Genomic DNA, 22,508 nt, shown 5'->3' on the forward strand with positions numbered 1-22,508 from the left:
ACAACAACAGTGCAGGACATCTTGGCACTGAGACACCATCCTGCAGCGACTGAGGCACCTCTGAGGTTCCTATCCTTCCCCTGTGTTTGCACTTCGATACCATCCTGCAGTGACTGAGGTACCTTTGAGATTGCCCTCCTTTCCCTGTGTGTTAGAGGTCATGCTGTTTCAAATGTTGTGAGGAAGACTTGCAAGTTGCCACCATCTATTTCATAGATCACCCCGCGTAGTGCACTAAGAGTGGAGTGTACTGAACGTGCAGGATAGTTGATGCCGATGACAATGAAATTGATCCCTTTGATCTCAGTGAATTTCTTCCTTATGATTGGAATTGTAATCATCAAGAAAACCGAGCCCTCGATCTGCTATCCTACCTTGATGCTGAGATAAGGCTGAGTATCCCCTTGCTATAGGATACCAGTCTCCGATGAACTCCTGCAGCCACAGTAAATAGTTACTTTGTCCTGGTTAGTTTTTAGTCAGTTGTTGCAAGGCGGATGATGAATTAGAGGTCTGGTAATGCTGTTGGGCACCAAGGAGAAATCGACTACAGCCTTAGTTCAGCTCAGGGACAATTAAACCTTGTGGAGCAGCGGGCTGAATGGGCTCGTCATCTCATACTCAAACTGGAGACAATGATAATTCTGGTGATAACAAGTAACCCTTAAAACAGCCATATTCGAGTGATGTGACACCTGCTACAGAAAACTAAGAAGCTTCTAGAAAATTACAGAAGTAACTGTATCGTAACTGCTAGAAAATTCACTGAACAAATATAATGCATATAGATGATTATATAAAAATACAAGCAAATGTAGGAAAATTAAACTGCAAGGAAAATACAAGAAAAATAACAATTCTACACCAACAGGTTACACATGGCCTGAAGAGTTTTATGCATTCCCATCCTCAAGTATCTATGCTTGCTGCTGTTGAGATTCCCAGAATCCTGGCAAGGACTCATTTCGTCACATTTGTGTGACATGAATATAACTTTCTACTCGTCAGCCGAAGTTATACAGGTAATGCAGTGCACTGTGCCACTTCCCACTGTGATTCTGGTGGTATGGGGTCCACGGCTGAACCGAAGCCCAGTCAACTGTGGTTGAATACATTCAGAGGCTTTTTCATTGCTGCCTTCTGCTTTATATATCCTCCTGTGCATCTTCCTTCTCCTCTCCTAACCCCTGTGCTGTGGCAGATCAAGGAGGAAAAGTAGACAATCTTGCCAGGAGAATATGGAAAAAGGCCCCCAGAACAGTCCACCTTCTCCTAGTGAACCGAATTGTTTCTTACAGAGTTCTTGGTTTGTGCTTTTGACAGTGCTTCAAGATTCTGGAGTCAGAGGTCAGGGATTCAGAGCATAGTTCCTGTTCCCGAGGCCTACCTATTGTTTCAGTACAGTGGCCGAATGAAGTGGTGGCTTCCAAATGAACCAGACCTGTCAGTTCCCTATGTCAGTGTTCCCCAAACTCCGGGCCGTGGCCCGGAGGTTGGGGACCACTGCCCTATGTGCATACCATTAGCTGTCATGTTCTTTGCTTGTTGCTGTTAAGCTGCAAATTCATTCAGTGATAGGCCTTTAGGGTCAGGATTCCTTGGTGGGACTGACAGAGAAGTCCATCATACAGGTATCTCAAATCTCGTGGTCACCCACTCTCCCTGTAGCTCCTTGGTTCCTTCTATCTTCAGCAATTTTCACTCTACTTTTCACCACACCTTCCCTTGCAGCCTGAGCAAATGCAATGCCTGCCCTTCATTTCATTCCTCATCCACAAACCCAAACATCCACTCCAAGTGAATCACTTTCATTATCTACTAGACCTCTTTACACAAGAAAATGGATCCCCTTCTCCTTGAGAGCATTCATGGAACTGCTTAAGCAAAAGGGGGGAATCATTTGAAGGTGGAAAACAGCAGCTCCTGACGAGACCCTGAGGTTAATAGTTTAAGGCCAATGTAACCTTCCATACTCTCTGCAGTGTGATCTAATAATGTGGTGATTTGTAGTCAAAAATGCAAGAAAATTGGGATCCAAGTTCGTTTAATTATCATTCAACCATACATGAATGCCTTTGAATACAGCCAAATGAAACAGCGTTACTCTGAGGCCAAAGTGCAAAATGGTCATACATAGCCCAAGGCACACGTAGCACATATAAGATAGCAGTAAAATACAGTTACACAAAAAAATAGTCCAAGTCCTTGAGTCCATGAGCGTTGCAGCAGTCTGCAGCCTGTTGTCAAACACAATACAGCTTGTCTTCTGCCAAGCAAACAGTAGGGGGCAGCACTGACTCCAGCATGGACACTGGACCCCACTACCTCCAGCTCTCCACTGGAGCACACTGACTCCAATGCCTCCAGCTCTAGTCCTTCCCCACATGCCTGTCAGTAAACCAATGAATCAGACTTGTAGCAAAGTAAGTAAAGGCATCCATTAGTCTTGCGAGACCATGGACCTGCGCCTGGAAAGTCTTCACTCTCCAGGGTGCAGGCCTGGGCAAGGTTGTATGGAAGACCAGCAGTTGCCCATGCTGAAAGTCTCCCCTCTCCATGACACCAATGTTGTCCAAGAGAAGGGCATTAGGACCCATACAGCTTGGCACCAGTATCGTCACAGAGCAATGTGTGATTAAGTGCCTTGCTCAAGGACACAACACTTTGTCTCGGCTGGGGCTCGAACTCACGACCTTCAGGTCGCTAGTCCAATGCCTTAACTACTTGGCCATGTGCCCACACAGCATTCCACATTATTAATGTCCAATGGACTTGTAGCATTCCACATTAATAATGTCCAACAGAGTCTCGCGATCACAAGAGAAGTGACTAAGATGATCACTCGCTGTTAAACTGTATACAGCCTTCACACACCAACACCTCCAATGCCTCTCTGACATAGGTAGCAGCATGATCTACACCAAGTCCTGCTCCTTCAGTTTCTTACCCAATGAGCAACTTGCTGATGGAGTAGACCTGCACTTCTTTAAGTTCTTAATGTCCAGCAGGGTCTCGCGATCGTTAAAAGATGTTTAAAAAAGACAATAACACCTCTGATTAGCCCTTCAGAAGCTGCTGCATCTGAGCACACCGCCATCTTAACAGAAGATGCAGGTCAATATCTAGGCAAATTGCCAGGTAAGCAAGAGCTTGGTCAAAGCTTGGTCCTAACTGCATGACATGACATAAGCATGCCATCTGTCATGTCGTGCAGATAGGAGACAGAAAGAAGTCAAGATTTTTGGAGGATATTCCAAATTTTACGTCTGTGAAAGCCGAAAATGGAGAAACTCCTAAGGTGATCTGAACCAATACACACTGTTTCACTATCAGTGATGGGTGCAGGTATAGCAACCTCTGTTATTACACGGGTCTGGTGAACTAACTCCTATTCTCTTCTTGTCTGTCTCCACCAATCATGCACCTACCCCCCCTCCCAAATCCACCTGTCTGCACCCAACTCAATCTGTCCATCATTCTTCTCCTGTCCTTAGTCCACCAAACCCCTACTAGACCCCTTCTCACCACCCCCACTGTCTGATTTATATTAACCATCTTCCCTCTCTTCTCTTGGTCCTGATGCAAGGTTTTGGCCTATAATATCAACCGTTCTTTTGCCCCCACAGATGCTGCAAAAAATCTGCTGAGGCCCTCCAGAAGATTGTTTATTTCAAGAGGTCATCGATGTTACGCTCTCAAGTAGAGGACACTTTTGTGACATAAATACAAGATTTCATTGGTCCAGGACTAACTAAGTTCACAGTTAGGACAAAAAGCCATCTAGCATCGCCAGCCTGCTATGACTTCACAGCAGTCAAAGATTTACAATAGTCTCACTCTAAGGAGCCCAGATCTTTTTTCATGATACTGCAAAGTCAACATAAATGACCATCGTGGAATAACTGATATTGTTCTTTTTAATACAGTATATGTGAGGCTATAAGTACTCTGCAGATATGGCAAGCTGAAACTGATTTCATTCCCTTGGAGGTTGTCATTTTCTGTCTTTCCAAACAGTTTTCCTATTAAATGTCCAAAATTGAAATAGATCAATGAGAGAAAATCTTTATCAGTAAATTTTCAGTTCAGTCCAGAAATATGTTTCAGCACATGGTACTGGCAGAAGCACTCTTCTCACATGGTTGATAAAACTTGGCCTTGTCACAGAAAGTAGAACTTCAAATATTTAAGGTGCAACACAAGAAAAAGGTAGTTTATCCAGCTTGAGAATTCGCATCTCTGTGTATAACGATATAATTAAAGCCAGGAGTCACACCAAGTGTACTTTTCCTTCCAAAGTGAACACTTCAAGTTCTCAGCCCCAAAATGCTTGAGGTTAAATGGAGCTGTTAATTCTTAGAGTGATAGGTTTTTAGTGAATGGGGTTTTAAGGTGTGTCAGAATAAATATACTTAGAGAAAATTCTTGAGGAACTCAGGAGTCCTGATGAAGTGTCTTGGCCCGAAACATCGGCTCTTCATTCCTCTCCATAGATGCTGCCTAACCTGTACAGTTCCTCCAGCATTTTGTTACATCCAGTTACTCCGGATTTCCAGCAAAGACATAGTATAAAGTCAATGTAGCTATTATCCATTTGAATCACAGAAATGGTATGAGGGGCTAAATGGTTCTTTCCTGGTCTATAAGACCATAAGACATAAGAGCAGAATTAGGCCACTCAGCCCATCGAGTCTGCTCTGCCATCCCACCGTGGGTGATTTATTATCCCTTTCAACTCCATTCTCCTGTCTTAGAAACATAGCACACTTCAGGCCCTTTGGCCCACAATGTTGTGCCAACCGTGTAACCTACTCTAGAAGCTGCCTAGAATTTCCCTACCGCATAGCCCTCTATTTTTCTAAGCTCCATGTACCTATCTAAGAGTCTCTTAAAAGACCCTATTGTATCTGCCTCTACCACCGTCGCTGGCAGTGCATTCCACGCACCCACCATCTTCTCCCCATAACCTTTGATGCCCTGACTATGCTCCTGTGTAACCATATTCCATAGAGTGCAACCAAAAGTAGAACTGGCACTCCGAGTTCAATGGGAGAAAATTCCATGAGGCATGCACGTGCAAATTTAAGCTTGAAACAACTCAATCTGGTGAAGCATAAGAGCATTTGGAGACCAATCACAAGCAAAGCAGAAAAGACGGGAGGATTATTTCTAACCTTGATGCATTGTAGGTGGTTAATAGTGGCAATGTAACATTTATTGTCCATTCTTCATTACCCCTAAACCAAGGAGGCAATTACATTGATAGATTCATAGTTGCATACAGCCCAGACTGGGTAAAGGTAGTGGATTTCCTTCCCTGGAGGGCAAATAGCAGCTAGATGGGGCTTTAATATTGATCCTGTAGTTTCATATCTCATTATCTTTGTATTCAGGTTGACTATATTGTAGAACCTAGCATAGTACAGTACAGTACAGTACAGGAATAGGCCATCCGGCCCACATGTCTGTTCAGACCAAAGCAAAACCCATCCAGCTGCATATGATCCATTTTCTTCTATTTTCCTTATAACTGTAACATTTTATTCCACATTCTGTTATTGTTTTCCATGGCACTACCTCAGTACACTGCTGTGGGTGAATGGATGATCTGCAAAATGAAATTTGTCACTGATCCTCAGTACATATGATGACAATAAACAATTCCAACATTCCTGTGCCTATCGAAATGCCTCGTGTTTGCCTCTGCCACCTCCCCAGGCAGCATGTTCCAAGTACCTACAACTCTTTGTGTATAGAAAAAAAACTTTACCTCTCACCTTAAATGGATGTCCTTGTATGTGATATTTCTACCCCGGAAACAAAGAATTTGACTATCGAGCCTAACCATACCTCTCAGAATTTTATAAACCTCTATCAATTGAATTTAAATTTTCAGCAGCCATGATGGGATTTGAACTATCTCTAGGTAAGTAATCAGGCATACGGCTGCGAGTCTAATAACCACTGTACCACTGTGCCAGGGTGGAGATCTGTCTCTACCAAAGGAGGTGTAAGGTGTCCCTTCTCTCTGCTAGTCTGCAGGCCACCCTTGGGCAAGGTGTAGCACCTGCTTTGTCCCCCTCCGCTCCCCACCACCCCAATCAGGGTCACGTGAAGTCATGGGAGCAGGTGGTGGATGGTCGTTCGAGTAGCTGGTGCATATCACAAGTCCTGGTTGTGCAGCCACTAACGCGAGGCAGACAATCTCTGAAGAATATTGATAATGGCCGGAGCCACCTGTCTTGTAAAGACACTGCCCAGAAGAAGGCAATAACAAACAACTTCTGTAGAAAAATTTGCCAAGAACAATCACGATCAATAGACCACGATTGCCCATGTCTTATGATACGGCACATAATGATTGACCACTGTCCCCTGTGAGATGGAGCAGAAAAATCAATAGTAATTAATTCTCTGCCATTTAGTGCTGCAAGCAGAGGTTGTACAAACCAGGGTTGTTTTCTCAGGGGGACCGAAGGCTGATGGGAGAGCTAAAGTTTATACATTTATTTGATGCCGAGATAAACGGCCAATATCTTTTTCCCAGGGTTGAAAAGTCCAATACTAGAAGTGTACTTAAGATGAGAGGGGAAAGTTCAAAGGAGATATGCAGGCAAGTTTCTTTTTACATAGAGAGTGGTGGTGCGTGGAATGTGCTGCCAGAGTTGGTGCTGGAGACAGGTAAATAAGAGACACTTAAGAGGCCCTTAGATAATTGGATAAATATGCAGAGAATAGGGGGATATGGACTATGTGCATGCAGAAGGGACTAGTTTAGAGTCACAATGTCATAGTTGGAAGCAGGCCAGTTGTCTCAAAGTGCCCATTGAATCTCATCCCATTTGCTACAGTGACTGGCCCATATCCCTCCAACTCTTTCTTACGCACATACCTGCTCAAGTGAATCTTAAATGTTAATATGCGTGTCTCTGCCTCTTCCTCTGGCAGTTCTTTCCATATACAGACCACTCTTAGAGTGAAAAGGTTCCTATAACGTCTTACCCCTCTCACTATTTAATTGGGTGTCATTAGTTAATCGGTCTGGCATAACATCAAGGAACTGAACATGTGCTTGTGGCCATTCTATTTTCTTGTGGCCTAATTCTCAGCAAGGTGTCAATAACCACGACAAAGCGTTTCAAGTGTCTTGTTAAGTAGTTCGTCTGCTGGGAGATGAAGTTTACCCAATGAGAGGTCCAACCCTTCAAAAACCATGGATCATTGTACTATACCCAGAGCTGGGGCATCACAAAAAGAAAATAAGAACAGACGTTAGCCTCCTATACCCCCTTTGTCAGGCCTTCCAAGGAAATAATCTTGTTTTAGCTGCACTAATTACTTCAGAATTTCTCGGTAAGAAATTAACAGCCAACAACTTGTGGAAGGTTCGACAACTGTGCTGCAAGCTGAGGTGATAGCCATACAATCCAACTGCACAAAGCCCAGCTGTTGGCCCTTACCTCCCTCCTCTGAGTCTGCAGCATCACGGGCAGAAGCCAGCACACATTAGGTACACCAGCTACAAGTCTGTGGCTCCTATGAATCGCTGTGCAGCACCCAAACTGGGAAGAGTATTACTTCCTTTGAAAATAGGAGGATCTAATACCTGCATGGAACTGAGACAATCGGGAACACTTGGTGTGCATGGGCTCGGTAGGAGTATTGAAAGTGGCTGTGATCACTGTTGTAATGTGTACAAAGCCACGGGAGAGACACTGAACCTTTATTCAACAAAATGAGACAGTCTTGGAGGAAGAGGCTTCCCAACCCAATATTACATGGCATTTTTATTTGCTAAGTATCAAAGGTAACAGCAGTAAACACAAAATAATCTGCAGATGCCGTAAAAGATCAAAGCAACACTTTCAGTACGCTGGATGAACTCAGCAGGTCGGGCAGCATCAGTCAGAAATGATGAGTCAACGTTTCAGGCCGGAACCCTTTGTCAGGACTGAAGAATGAAAGATGGGGAAGGATTTGAAGAATGCTTGTAGCTTCAGTTGATAGACCAGTAATTTGAAAGACAAAAGGGTGGGGGAGGGGAAGCATTGCGGTCATAGCCCTGAAAACAATGGGTAGTAGAAGAAGGAGGCGAAACCATGAGGGAGCTGGGGGAGGGGTAGAGTGAAATAGGGATAGAGGAAGGGAGGGGGAGGGAATTACCGGAAGTTGGAGAATTCTATGTTCATACCAAGGGGCTGGAGACTACCTAGACCGTATATGAGGTGTTGCTCCTCCAACCTGAGTTTAGCCTCATCATGGCAGTAGAGGAGGCCATGTATGGACATATCTGAATGGGAATGGGAAGCAGAGTTGAAGTGGGTGGCAACTGGGAGATCCTGTCTGTTGTGGCGGACAGACAGACAGGTTATGGTTACAATACAATGTATTGACAATGCTTCCTTTAAATTATATACGGTTTTCACACACCTCCTTCTTTGCACCCACACTCCAGACACCCAAAATGAATGTCAATCAGCATCGTCTGGTTTGCCATCAACTCCAGTGCCCAGCTCCAGGACAGCTTTTGTTCAGGGGCTGCATTTAAAATTCAATTCACAATCCACGTTCATGTCCGAAGATTGGTTGCTGGTGAAGAAAATATTTGCTGTATACCCTAATTCCAGAATATGCCCTAACAGTCACAAGATGAGACTTTTAAACTCAGCAGGCCAAGCAGCAGCTATAGAAAAGAGTAAAGAGTCAACATTTCCAAACAGTTTTGCAGTCCTGACAAAGGGTCTCGGCCCAAAACGTCGACTGTTTATTCCTTTCCATGGACGCTGCCTGACCTGCCGAGAGCCTCCAGCATTTTGTGTGTGTTGCTTTGGATTTCCAGCATCTGCAGAATTTCTTGTGCTTATGAGATTTTTAAATATGCTTCTCTGGTTGTGGAACCAGCAGGTACAGATATGCTCAGTACCAACCACGATCAATTCAAGATGTTGCAATTCACTACCATCTTTCCTTCTCCCCATCCCACCCCCAACCCAACGCAATCACCACCATTTACACCAGACTCACTCACACAGTCAGCTAGGGCCACAAAGACATCAGCATCCATTTGGATCTTTAGTCTTGACTTGCCTGATGTCCCTTGAAAGCAGGCCACTTGAGACAAGATGCAGTGAGTTTGTCTTGGAATGGATATACAATAGACAATAGGTGCAGGAGTAGGCCATTCAGCCCTTCGAGCCAGCACCACCATTCACTGTGATCATGGCTGATCATCCACAATCAGTATCCAGTTCCTGCCTTATCTCCTTAACCTTTGATTGCGCTATCTTTAAGAGCTCTATCTAACTCTTTTTTGAAAGAATCCAGAGAATTGGCCTCCACTGCCTTCTGAGGCAGAGCATTCCACAGAACCACAACCCTCTGTGTGAAAAAGTTTTTCCTCAACTCCGTTCTAAATTGTCTACCCCTTATTCTTAAACTGTGGCCTTTGGTTCTGGACTCCCCCAACATCGGGAACGTTTCCTGCCTCTAGCGTGTCCAATCCCTTAATAATCTTATATGTTTCAATCAGATCCCCTCTCATCCTTCTAAATTCCAGTGTATATAACCCCAGTCGCTCCAATCCTTCAACATATGACAGTCCCACCATCCCAGGAATTAACCTCGTGAACCTACGCTGCACTCCCTCAATAGCTAGAATGTCCTTCCTCAAATTTGGAGACCAAAACTGTACACAGTATTCCAGGTGCGGTCTCACCAGGGCCCTGTACAACTGCAGAAGGACCTCTTTGCTCTTATACTCAATTCCCCTTGTTATGAAGGCCAGCATGCCATTAGCTTTCTTCACTGCCTGCTGTACCTGCATGCTTGCTTTCAGTGACTGATCTCGTTGTACTTCCCCTTTTCCCAACTTGACACCATTCAGATAGTAATCTGCCTTCCTGTTCTTGCCACCAAAGTGGATAACCTCACATTTATCCACATTAAACTGCATCTGCCATGCATCTGCGCACTCACCCAACCTGTCCAAGTCTCCCTGCATTCTCATAACATCCTCCTCACATTTCACACTGCCATCCAGCTTTGTGTCATCTGCAAATTTGCTAATGTTACTTTTAATCCCTTCATCTAAATCATTAATGTATATTGTAAACAGCTGCGGTCCCAGCACCGAGCCTTGCGGTACCCCACTAGTCACTGCCTGCCATTCCGAAAGGGACCCATTAATCCCTACTTTTTGTTTCCTGTCTGCCAACCAACTTTCTATCCATGTCAGTACCCTACCCCCAATACCATTTGCTCTAATTTTGCACACTAACCTCCTATGTGGGACCTTATCAAAGGCTTTCTGAAAGTCCAGGTACACTACATCCACTGGCTTTCCCATGTCCATTTTCATAGTTACATTCTCAAAAAATTCCAGAAGGTTAGTCAAGCATGATTTCTCCTTCATAAATCCATGCTGACTCGGACCTATCCTGCCACTGCTATCCAAATATGCCACTATTTCATCTTTTATAATTGATTCCAGCATCTTCCCCACCACTGATGTCAGACTAACTGGTCTATAATTGCCTGTTCTCTCTCTCCCTCCTTTTTTAAAAAGTGGGATAACATTAGCTACCCTCCAATCCGCAGGAACTGGTCCTGAATCTATAGAACATTGGAAAACGATTACCAATGCATCCACAATTTCTGGAGCCACCTCCTTAAGCACCCTGGGATGCAGTCCATCAGGCCTTGGGGATTTATCAACCTTCAGTCCCATCAGTTTACCCAACACCATTTTCTGCCTGATGCGAATTTCCTTCAGTTCCTCTGTTACCCTAGGTCCTCTGGCCACTATTACACCTGGGAAATTGTTTGTGTCTTCCCTAGTGAAGACAGATCCAAAGTACCTGTTCAGCTCGTCTGCCATTTCCTTGTTCCCCATAATAATTTCACCCGTTTCTGTCTTCAAGGTCCCAACTTTGGTCTTAACTAATTTTTTCCTCTTCACATACCTAAAGAAGCTTTTACTATCCTTCTTTATATTCTTGGCTAGCTTACCTTCGTACCTCATCTTTTCCTCCAGTATTCCCTTTTTAGTTACCTTCTGTTGCTCCTTAAAAGTCTCCCAATCCTCTGGTTTCCCGCTCATCCTTGCTATGTTATACTTCCTCTCTTTTAGTTTTATACTGTCCTTGACTTCCCTTGTCATCCACAGATGACAATATTAAAGTTTTAACCAAAGTTACGAACAAAATCTAACAACAGGGGAAGTGTGCTCAGACTCACGGTCCAGACCCGAGGACCCAGAGACTGAATGCCAGCAGTTCTGAGTTTGTTGTTCCCAGCACCGTCTAGAGCAAGGTCTGTTCATTGTGTCAGTGATTGTAAAGGTAATGATGGATGCTTAGAGATAACCAGAACAGTGGCGAGTTCTCATTCCTCTCCCAGACATCCGGCTGAAACAAATTCATCAGAAATTTGGTATTATGATTTGCCTCCAAGTTAAGATCCCAACCTGAAATCCAAGGCCATCTAATTCCACCTCTGTAGCATCATTTTGACTCCATCGTGTCGCATGTTTTCTACTGCTGAAGCTCTCCTGCTTTCTTGTGTCTAAGCCACTAACCCAGAGCTTCCAGCCTCAGCCTCCTACCTTCCACATTACATTAACTTCTGCTCATTTGAAGCAGTTATGTCTTCAATTACTTCTAATCTTTTTACCATTACCTATGCCAGCTGGCCTACTCCTGTCCCTGGCCCAGCAATGATATGCAAAACTGGCCCTTACTATATGCCTTTCTCTTCTCCATCTCTTCAATTTCCTGCAGCCTCCTGAGCCTTCCTAGTCACCTGATTACCTGATTTTCATTCTTCCACTGTTGGCAGCCCTGTCAACGTTGGCTGTCAAGTCCCTGAACTCCCGAATCCCCCTTCTAATCTTCTCTTCCTTATTTGTTCTCCTTTAGGAAGAACTTTAAAAGGATTCATTTCAATCAAGCTTCTGATGGTCAATAGGCATACCTTCTTCAGCAGGAGTGCAAAGCTTTTGTTTAAATATTCTCCAATGAATGAGGTACCCTGGGACGGATGGTATGCTATACTTACTGAAATGCAAATTGTTACTGCCCTTCAACAACACTCAGAAGGAAAGGCCCCCATGAGGGAACCAAGTTGGCATCCAATTATTACAACTGTCTTGTTCTTTACTGGAAGAAGAGTTTAGGAAATTGTTACCACCACGTTCCCTCTTGCAATATATTTAAAGAGTACATGTCAATTATGCCATAAATCACCTGAACACCCTATTTAAAGGCCTCTGTGTGTTGCACGCCATGTTACAGCACTGGGAACACAAGTCAAATGTTGCAACTGGTGACCAGTAAGAATTGAAGAAGATTTTAGGGAAAATAAGTGATGGTGTAGAGGCCAAAGGAGGTGTAAGGTACTCCTTCCCTCTGCTAGTGTGCAGGTCACGGGCAAAGTGTAGCACCTGCTTCGCCCCCAATCAGGGTCACTTGAAGCCATGGGAGAAGGTGGTGAATGGTCATATGAGCAGCTGGTGCATATCACAAGTCCTGGTTATGTGACCACCTTCGACAGGCAGACAATCTCTGAAGAGTATTAATAATGGCTGGGGTCACCCGTCTTGTAAAGACACTGCCCAGAAAAAGGCAATGGCAAACCAAATCTGCAGAAAAAATTGCCAAGAACAATTGTGGTCGTGGGTAGACCATGATCGCCCATGTCATATGACACAGCACATAATGGTGATGTTGGAAAGGGACAAATTATTGACTGTGTTTGTAGTGGTAGGGTGATCACCGCGATTCGTTAGGCAGCAGAAGCAACACAATACAAGCTCAGACTCAGATATCAGAGAAATAAAAGCACGTAAGATTGTCGAGTTAAGCCTTGCAGTTGAAACAGCAATGGTGCAAACTGGCTGCTCAGACCTGAGTCCTGAGGAAGGGTCTTGGCCCAAAACATCAACTCGTTACTGTATTCCTTTCCATGGATGCTACCCGACCTGCTGAGTTCCTCCAGCATTTTGTGTGTGTAGCTCAGACCTGGTCTAGCTTCATCAGTAACCTTGAAGTGACGGAGACTTTCAGTTATGTGGAACTGACTTTGCAGGGTAACCAGTATTGAAATGGAGGGCAAGGGTGAAATGACACTGCTCAACGTGAGAACTTTGGGTAATGATAATAGTAATACTGATGGAACAAGGTGAGAATACAGACACCACTTTAATAGGCTCCTGATGTCACACAAAGTCAGAGATGTTTCATTCGATGAGGTTATGAAACTCTTCTGAACTAGCACCCTTAGAGATCACAGAAAATTACAGAGTTATAATCAGAAACTAAAAGTCAGGAAATTATGAGTATTGATCAAGTGTTGTTAAAAATGTTGCGTCATTTTGACACATTTCTCATCGAAGGCCTGCAGGTTAAGATTAACAGATAGACAAATTATTGAATATGCAAGATGCAAGACTTAATATGTGATCACGTGTGGAAAATCATGGGAGATTGCTTCAGAAATGACACAGGATTTCAGCTGGCGCCTAATATCACCGTGAATATGGTGCACAGTTCGATGGCAGGAGCTCCAACAGTAAATCTGCCTTTTTGGCACAAAAATGTATGGGAACTGGGAAAACTGGCAGCTGAAATAGTGCAAACCATGCAGGGAAGACTGGCCATGGAAAGATATGCACATAAAGAGGCCCATCAGCACTAAGTCTGTGTCGAAAATGAAGCATCCTACATTGATCCCTTTTCATTCTCCCCACATTCCCATCAAGTCTTCTGGTCACTGAGACATTAGGTGACTAATTAACCCACCAGCCCACACCCCGTTGGGATGGCAGGGAGCACCCACGAGGTCGCATGGAGAATGTGACACGCAAACTAGCGTTGGTGGTCAGGATTGGAGCCTGGTGGCTGGAGCCATGAAGCATTAGCTTTGCCAGTTGCACCATTGCACTGCCCTCAGTACAAAAGTGAACTCACGTGAAATTCTACACCTATTATGGTGGGATTTGAATCCCAGTTTCTGGAATGTTAAGCCCATGCTTAATGGATTGCCAGTCAAATATTTTAATCACAGCACCACCAGTGTGCCCTGATACTGGATTAATTAACAAACTGCAAAATTAATGGTGCAGAGTTTCCACCATGGATGCAAAAGGAGGAGGATTGGGCTCGGGCCTAGCAACCCCACCCCATAAAAAACCCAGAGCTGCAGAAACGCCAACAGAAGCTCCAGGGATCTCATCCCTGGGAAAGAAAGGTTCAAGAAGATGGACTACACCTGGGGACAACTTGAAAGAATGGCCCAGGACAGATGACTCTTGTGAGCTGCTGTCAGCGGCCAATGCACCAGTAAGGGTGATGGGCCTATGAAGAAGAAGAAGTTTCCTGTGTAGGAGCGTAAGCAGGGAAACAACGATAACAGGCAGTTACAAAGAAGAGGCTTGTATTATATAAACCTGATGAGCCTGCTGATGATCAAAGTTCAAAAGCATGCATCTTATTTTCAGTAATAATGGAAAACAGTGATTTTAAAACTAGAGGAAGTTAGTGGCCCATATGTCAATGTAAGCATCAATAGAATTGTTGATTGCAAGATTGTAGGCAGATGTATGTACATTAAGAGGTGCAGAAGAATACCAGTAGGAAAAAGCAAATTAAATCTGAAGATATATTCTCCTGAAACACTAAAGAGGATATCTCCAAATCAGATACAATGTGTAGATTCACACTATGGTCAGAAAGCATGGTTGACAGTTGCAGTGGCCAATTATGCAGACAGATAAACTCTGTTTAGGAAAGATTGGCTTAAGGAATTAAAACCTAATGACACTTTCATTATGAGACAGTTACACTATCTGTGGTAATACTCATGGGTGCTGTTTTCTGGAGTTTATGAAATCTGGGCACATTATCTAAGAAAGGATGTGCTGGCGTTGGAGAGGGTGCCGAGGAGGTTCACAAGAATAATCCCGGGAACAGAAGGAGCATTTGATGGCTCTGAGCCTTCACTCACTGGCTGAAGGGGTTCTCACTGAACCCTATCTAACATTGGGAGAGTTTTGGACCAGAGGACACAGCCTCTAAATACTAAAACGTCTCTTCCAACCAGAGATGGGGAGGAATTTCTTTCGCAAGGGGGTGGTGAATCTGGAATTCATTGCCACAGTTGGCTATGGAGGCAAGTCAGTAGGTATATTTAAAGTGGAGGTTGATAGGTTCTTGATCAGTCAGGGTGTCAAAGGTTACAGGGAGAGGTCAGGAGAATGGGGTTGAGAGTCATGATGGAACGGTGGAACAGACTCAGTGGGTCATGTGCCCTAATTCTGCTCCTCTGTCTTATGGCTTTATCTCCCCAGGACCCCATGAGTTTTTCACAGGTTCCTTCCATATCACAAAGATGTAAGTTCATTGTTCATTGAAAATGGCTCTTTGTGCAGGTGGGGTGAAGGAGAATGAGGGGGAGTTGATAATTGAGTAAGAGAGAATTGGTTACATAAAATAGTTGGGGGAGGGAATGGCTGGGACCGCTCTGAAAACCCACATTGACAATGGGCCAAAGGACCTCCTGTGATGAAAGGAAAGGTGAGGAAAACATGGCTGATTTCCTGGTGTTGGTGGACACCTATTTTAAATATTTTGAGGTAAAATAGGTGGGTCTTGCACCATCACTGACAATTAAAGAAATTAAACCAATTTTTTCAACACATGGCCTTCCAATGTTGAGTAATAGTCCACAATTGCAGTGTTGTTTTTAATACTTGTGCAGTTTCTAAAATGAAATGGAGTCGCCTCGCCATAACATCTAATCTCAAGATCAGTATGTGTCATGAAAGATACACTAAGGAAGCAAGTTAGGGAAGATAAATTGGGTATCTTCTCATCGATTTCCTTCTGAGATACAGATGAACGATTCACTGCCCTAGATGGTACATCCCTGCAGACACACTAATTCAGAAGACTTAGGACACATTGGAGTCTGGTTAAGCTGAACCTGGAAGGTGAGGTGAAGGGAAGGCAGTTGAAGCAAGTTAAACATCACAATATATGCCAAAAAGCAATGGAGATTCAGATTCCAGTACAGAGTTCATGAGACTAGACCACCAAGCAGTTCAAAGACGAGTAACCATCAGAGAGTTTGGAGATATCAGAGAGACTGCGGAAGTATTTGGTTCCAAGAATGTAAAGGTCAGAGATGTCCAGTAAGGGTACTTTCTGTGTAAAATGCCCAACATTATAGTGAGGATGATTGTAAGTTTAAGTATACTGCTGAGGTGGTTCTAACAATTATTAATATGGGCTCAAGCTGCAACCAAAGAAATTGACCTTTTGTGACTACAATTGATGGATAATGCTCCAACATCTGTCGACTCTCCTGGATCTATAAAAGCCACACCAGTATCATTATAAAGGTCAAAAAGAATTTAGAGATCACAATTTTAATCCATGCATTTGTAAAATGAGTTAATTTCACTTTTCTTTAAAAGTACGGTGCAATGTAATATAGATGTGACATCATTTGTGATGTATTTGAACATAGAGAACTGTGCAAAAGTCTTAGGCACATATATATAGCTAGGGTGCATAAGACTTTAGCATAGTACTGTGGTAATTTTATGTATTGCATTGTACTGATGCCACAAATAAAAACGAATTTCACAACATATGTGAGTGATGATAAACCTGATTCTGATCTGGGTCTCTGTTGTGGACTGAGAGTGGGAAGGGGGCAGGACAGGAGAATCATGGTTGGGAAAAGGGGAAGAGAGAGGGAAAGGAGCAGAAAGCACCAGAGATGCATTCTGTAATGATTAATAAACCATTCATTTGGAATCAAATAACCTTGCCTGGTGTCTCAGAGCTCGGCGTGTCTGCATCAGCGCCACTTCTTGCCCTTGACACTTGTTCTCTGCCACCTGTCCCACACCCCTTCCGCAGCGCTCTACCCTCACCATTCCCAACCTCCTTTGCTCCCGCCAGAGATACAAATTCGCTTTCCACTCCAGGCTGACAAATACAGTACTGCGCAGAAGTCTTAGGCACCTTAGCTGTATATATAAAGCTGCCTGAGACTTTTGCACAGTACTGTGTGTGTGTGGGACTGCATGATTCCTAAGTGGAGTCTTTTATGACCGGCCTCACTTTTTAGAGCTCTTTGTGACTCCTGCATTTCACTCTGCTCACTCTGCATGGTACTACGACAGGAACCCTCAAGAGCACAGACACTAAAGATGCGATCATTTCAATGCATTGAATGCAACAAATCCAACATGCTGTCAACAGGCAAATGACCACCTTCTCTTTGGGACCAATGTTTGCTCTTGGTGGGTTTGTTGGATGCTGATGCTTTTGCAATTCTAAAGTTCTTCAGGGGTTAAGAATGAGAAATTTTGCTGAGCAAGAACGAAGAATGAGCAAAGGAAGAGGAGCAGAGGGAACAGAACAAAGTTGAAAGTATATTTATTATCAAAGTATGTAGACCATCTACAACCATGAGATTCGTCCCCTTACAGGGCAGCCACAAATCAAAAACTAATAGAACCCATTAAAAAAGACTGTCAAACACCCAGTGTGCAGGAAAAAAAACCAAATCGTGCAGACAATAAAAGTGAGCAAGTACCATTCAGAACTGAAGTTCGCGAAAGCGAACCCACAGCCATGAAGCCAATTAAGGAGCCCGTTAGCTGCAGACCACAGTATCAGTTCAGCGCAGAGATAAGTAAACCTCACAAAGCAGCAAGCAGAACCAGTCTGTTAACACAACATTTTACAGCACAGGCAGCCTGGGCTCAATCCCCAGCCCTGTCTTTAAGGAGTTTGAACGTTCTCCCCGTGACCGTGTGGGTTTCCTCGGGGTGCACCGGTTTCCTGGCCACAGTCCAAAGACGTACTGGTTGGTAGGTTAATTGGTCATTGTAAATTGTCCAGTGATTAGGCTGGGGTTAAATCAGGGGATCGTTGGGTGACATGGCTCAAAGGGCCAGAAGGGCCCATTCCATGTTGTATCCCAATAAATAAATAAATGTCATACTCAGACAAGAGATAACAATAATCCAGAAACAACAAGCAACCTATAAAATAGCCAGATTCAAGCGATGTGACACTTGATACAGAAGTTCGAGAAAAATACAGAAGCAACCGAATCATAATTGCTGGAAAATTCACTGAACAATTATAATGCATATAGATGATTATATAAAAAATACAAGCAAGCATAGGAAAGTTAAACTGTAAGGAAAATAACACTTCTACAACCCAATTTAACAGGTTATACATGGCAGGAAGAGTTCTATGCATTCCCATCCTCGAGAGTCAGTGCTTGCTGCTGTTGAGATTCCCGGAACATGAGTAAAGAAATGCCCTAACCAATGCGCGGGCAGCGTCTCGTTAGGGAGCTCGTGTCCACTCCCAGTTCCACATCAGCCATCGTAGCCCTTGGAACAGACAGCCAACAGAATCTAATTACATACCACCCCTCGTTCCTGAGCCAGACCTCAACCCCAAGCAGGACCACTCACAACATTCTCCTCCCATGTCTCCTTTTGTTAGCGGATGTCAGGAGTTCAGAGACTCCGCAGAGGTGTGAGGTTTCCTGAGACTACCTTGGCAAACCAGAACGTAGAACAGTAAAGCACAGAAATGGGCCCTTTGGCCCCAATATCGTGCTGAATTAATTAGCTGGTAACTAGTGCCTAGCCAAACTAGTCCTTTCTGCCTACACATTGCACATGTGTAAGGAACTTGGTGATCACAATACCTTTCAGTCTGTATGGCTGACAAGGACTTAGTGTTGCAAGACTCTTGTTCTCACAGGGATGCTTCATTCTAGAGTAGCCTGCATGAGTTGGTGGGTTTTTTTAATTCCTCCATTCACTATTGGCCATATTGTGTGACGTGGGCAAACACAATCTTTGACCATGATTGTTCTTGGCAAATTTCTCTACAGAAGTGCTTTGCCATCTCCTCTTTCTGGGCAGTGTCTTTGCAAGGTGGGTAAACCCAGCCATTATCAATACTCTTCAGAGATTGTCTGCCTGGGGTCAGTGGACTTGTGATATGCACCAGCCGCTCATACAACCCTCCACCTCCTTCTCTCATGACTTCACGTGACCCTGATCCAGGGGCTACCTGGCTACCTTACCACCAGGCTAGCGGAGAGAAGGGTCGCCTTACACCTCCTGTGGTAGAGACGCATCTCCACCCCGTTACCCAGGGTTCTTTAATAGGGAACCCAAACTAGCCAGAGGTTTCCACCTTTGACTTCATCATCTCAGGGGACTGTGAGGGATAATCAGAGGAAGTGTATCACTGAACCTAACCATTATCTATTTCTCTCTCCACAGATGCTGCCTAATCTACTGAATGATTCTGACAGTATTTTGTATTCCTAATCCAGCACGTGATGTTGGATTGCAAATGCAAAATTCGCATGACCATGTGTCGTCAGGTTTAGGGCAAACAATTTGGATTCAGTGTTGAGGGCCTTGTTAACGTTATCTTTGTTTAAGTGTGTAATGTTCCTGGGGAATGGGCCACCCGCGAAGTTAGGGTAACAACCAACAAATCAAACAGGGCCATCACCAGGCCTGTGGGAGATTTTAGTGGAATGACTCCACAATGCAGCAGACTTTGAAAGGTCAGCAATTCTACAGTACGGTAGGTTACTGGGGTGAATAAAATGAAGGATCATGTGGAGAGACAGGAGATAAAATGAGGGTACTGACTTTAGAGGGCTCCCTATGGTTGGAGAACAGATGGAGTTCAGAGATAGAATGCATTTTCCCTAAGTGCCCTTGGAAATAGAATGTGGGCTTGAGGTGATGCATGTCCTGCTCCCAACCACCTTAATAATTCTCCATTTCTTGTTTCCGCTTGCTTCCTGGATGGACCACAAGCAGCAGACACCAACCAAGCAGTCGCTGAGTACGTCTGTGTGCAGGGAGTCACACTGGAAGTGTCTGATCCTCTCGCTCCTGATGTATGGCTGTCTGGGGGCCGTAGCCTGGTGTCAGCTAACTCGGGTCACCAAACTCAGCTTTGACAGCTCCCTGAAGGGCAAATCCATGATCTACCATGACAGCCCCTGCTCCAACGGTTACGTGTACATCCCACTGGCCTTCCTGGCGATGCTCTACATGGTCTACCTGGTGGAGTGCTGGCACTGCCACGCCCGCAGCGAGCTGCAGCACAAGGCGGACATCGACAGCGTGTACGAACGCATCGGCCGCATGCAGCGGGCAACCCCCTGCATCTGGTGGAAGGCCATCAGCTACCACTTCGTACGCCGCACCCGCCAGGTCACCCGCTACCGCAACGGCGACGCCTACACCACCACCCAGGTCTACCACGAGCGGGTCAACACGCACGTGGCTGAGGCCGAGTTCGAGTACGGCCGCTGCGGCGTGCGCGACGTCTCCAAGCAGCTGCTGGGCCTGGAGCGTCATCCGGCCACCCGGCTACGCTTCACCAAGTGCTTCAGCTTTGCCAACACTGAGTCAGAGAACTGCTACCTGAACCAGCGGGCGCACTTCTTCAGCGAGGTCGAGGGGCTGGACGATTACATGGAGGCCCGCGAGGGCATGCAGCTTAAGAACGTGGACTTCAAGGACTACATGATGGTGTATGCCAATCCCGACCGCCTGCCCTGGTACATCACCCACTACGCCTTCTGGGCAGCCGGCCTGCTGATGCTGTCGTGGCCCCTCCGGGTCCTGGTCGAGTACCAGACTGCCTACGTGCATTACCACGTGGAGAAGCTCTTCGGCCTGGAATACACGGCGGCAGCAGCCACTCCGAGTGACGAGGCGGGACTGTGCTCGCCCGTGGCCCGGGTGGGCACAGTGGACAGCACCGAGCTGGAGTGGCACATCCGTAGCAACCGCCAGCTCATCCCCAGCTACTCGGAGGCCGTGCTGATGGACCTGGCCTCGCTCTCCATCTGCAACGGCTACTCGACCTGCGGCATCGTGCGCACCGACTGCGATGGCCGCTCCAGCAGCTCCTCCATCTTCTCCCGCAACGTGGGCCGCAGCCACTCGCGCTTCTCGCTGGACACCAGCCGCTTCTCGCTGTGCCGGGTGCATGGCTCCGGCCGCACGGGCCTGTGGCGGAGCCGCAGCAGCAACCTCAACGAGCGCTCCCGTGACGACCAGTGCCGCTCCTACTCCAGCCAGCTGGCCATCAGCGACAGCCCACCCAACTACCACGACGCCCGCTTCTTCCCCGTGCTCATCGTCCACCGTTCCTGTCAGGGCCGAGACGGGGATGGCCACAGGTATTATATCCGACGGAACTCCTGCCTGGAAACATCCTTGTGACCCCCCCGCGCTTGGTCCTGTCTCCCTTCCCCCTCCAAATACACCTCCCACTCCTCATCTCTCTAACCTGCTGTACCTTTGTCCTCTGGGATCACAGCTCTTCTCCTGTTCTCTACGGCCCACCATACGTCTTCTGCTTGAGCTCCCAAGTTCTGGGATCTTCTCTCCAAACCTCTCTTCACCACCTTCTTCCCAATTTCACGGTCACCTCCCCTCCTGTCTACAAACCCCCTCATATTCAAAATGTGCTACTTTGTTTACCAGCACAACCCGACAAAGATTTCTCCCCCTCCCACAGCAGTGACCCCTGCGAGGTTGGTCAGTGCCGGATTTGTGGTTTGTGCCCCCCTGTGGTTAGGGTTCTACCACAGATTTAAGCCCCAAAATGAGCGACAAGCCTGGGAGATCATCTTGAATTTCTTTCAGAAGTAGTCAAGTGCTAACTCCCAAAAGGTTGCAACAGGAGTTTTCCGGTTAAAATTGTTTCAGCAATACATGGGGGAAGAGAAGGATAGCTCACTTGCAGATTTGCTGTATGTGTGTAACTACAGTCAGAGGAACTAAGAGATCTGGTCTAAGTGGACAGACAACTTGCAAGACTCAACAACATACGTTCAAACAAGCAGTCTGCTTTTGGTCTGATTTTAATGTACAACCTGCCAAACATCTTGGCCCCGGACACTCAGTCTGAAGTGTGAGTGGTGTAAAGTTGAACACAGTTAAGCTACTGATGTCTCTCGTTTGTTCTTTCTCATGTTGGTTGTTGCAGATAGATTGGGAGCTGCCACTTTACACATTGTTCCTTCATCTGATTATGTGGCTTTGGAGGGTGGGGGAGGGGGTTGGGGGGAAGGGAATTGTCACACTGTTATAATGTTCCACTGTCCACCATTGTAATGCGTGCATTGAAGCACTGGTTTAACGTGGTGTGGTTTCGTCCTATATGAATGGGGATTACAGCTCACTCACAATACCACAAGAGCAGGAAATCATAAGAGAAGACCTCACACAAAAGACCTCTCCGATCAGCAATTCCACTTAATTAAGCACTGGTCTGGAAAAGATTCAAAGGTCTGCCACAAACATCAAGAATTCCCATCTCCTGTTGGATCTTGTCATGTTATTGAGACCTCTGTTTTAAACCTTCGATGTGTGGACTTGTCACTCTTCTACTCCTGAGTCCACCTGACTCCTGGCTCTAGAGCTT

General features: G+C 45.4%; 1 protein-coding gene across 1 annotated transcript in view; it reads left to right on the forward strand.

Annotated features, from left to right (window-relative positions):
• si:dkey-13p1.4 (transmembrane protein 151B) overlaps positions 1 to 21,301 on the forward strand; it is a 41,099-nt gene extending 19,798 nt beyond the window's left edge. The window contains exon 2 of the mRNA XM_063073196.1: positions 19,883 to 21,301. Within this exon, the coding sequence (XP_062929266.1) occupies positions 19,883 to 21,301 (1,419 nt within the window). The remainder of the gene's footprint in view (positions 1 to 19,882) is intronic.
• Positions 21,302 to 22,508: the final 1,207 nt, after the last annotated feature.

This window comes from Mobula hypostoma, chromosome 1 (assembly GCF_963921235.1).
Source record: "Mobula hypostoma chromosome 1, sMobHyp1.1, whole genome shotgun sequence".
NCBI lineage: Eukaryota > Metazoa > Chordata > Chondrichthyes > Myliobatiformes > Myliobatidae > Mobula > Mobula hypostoma.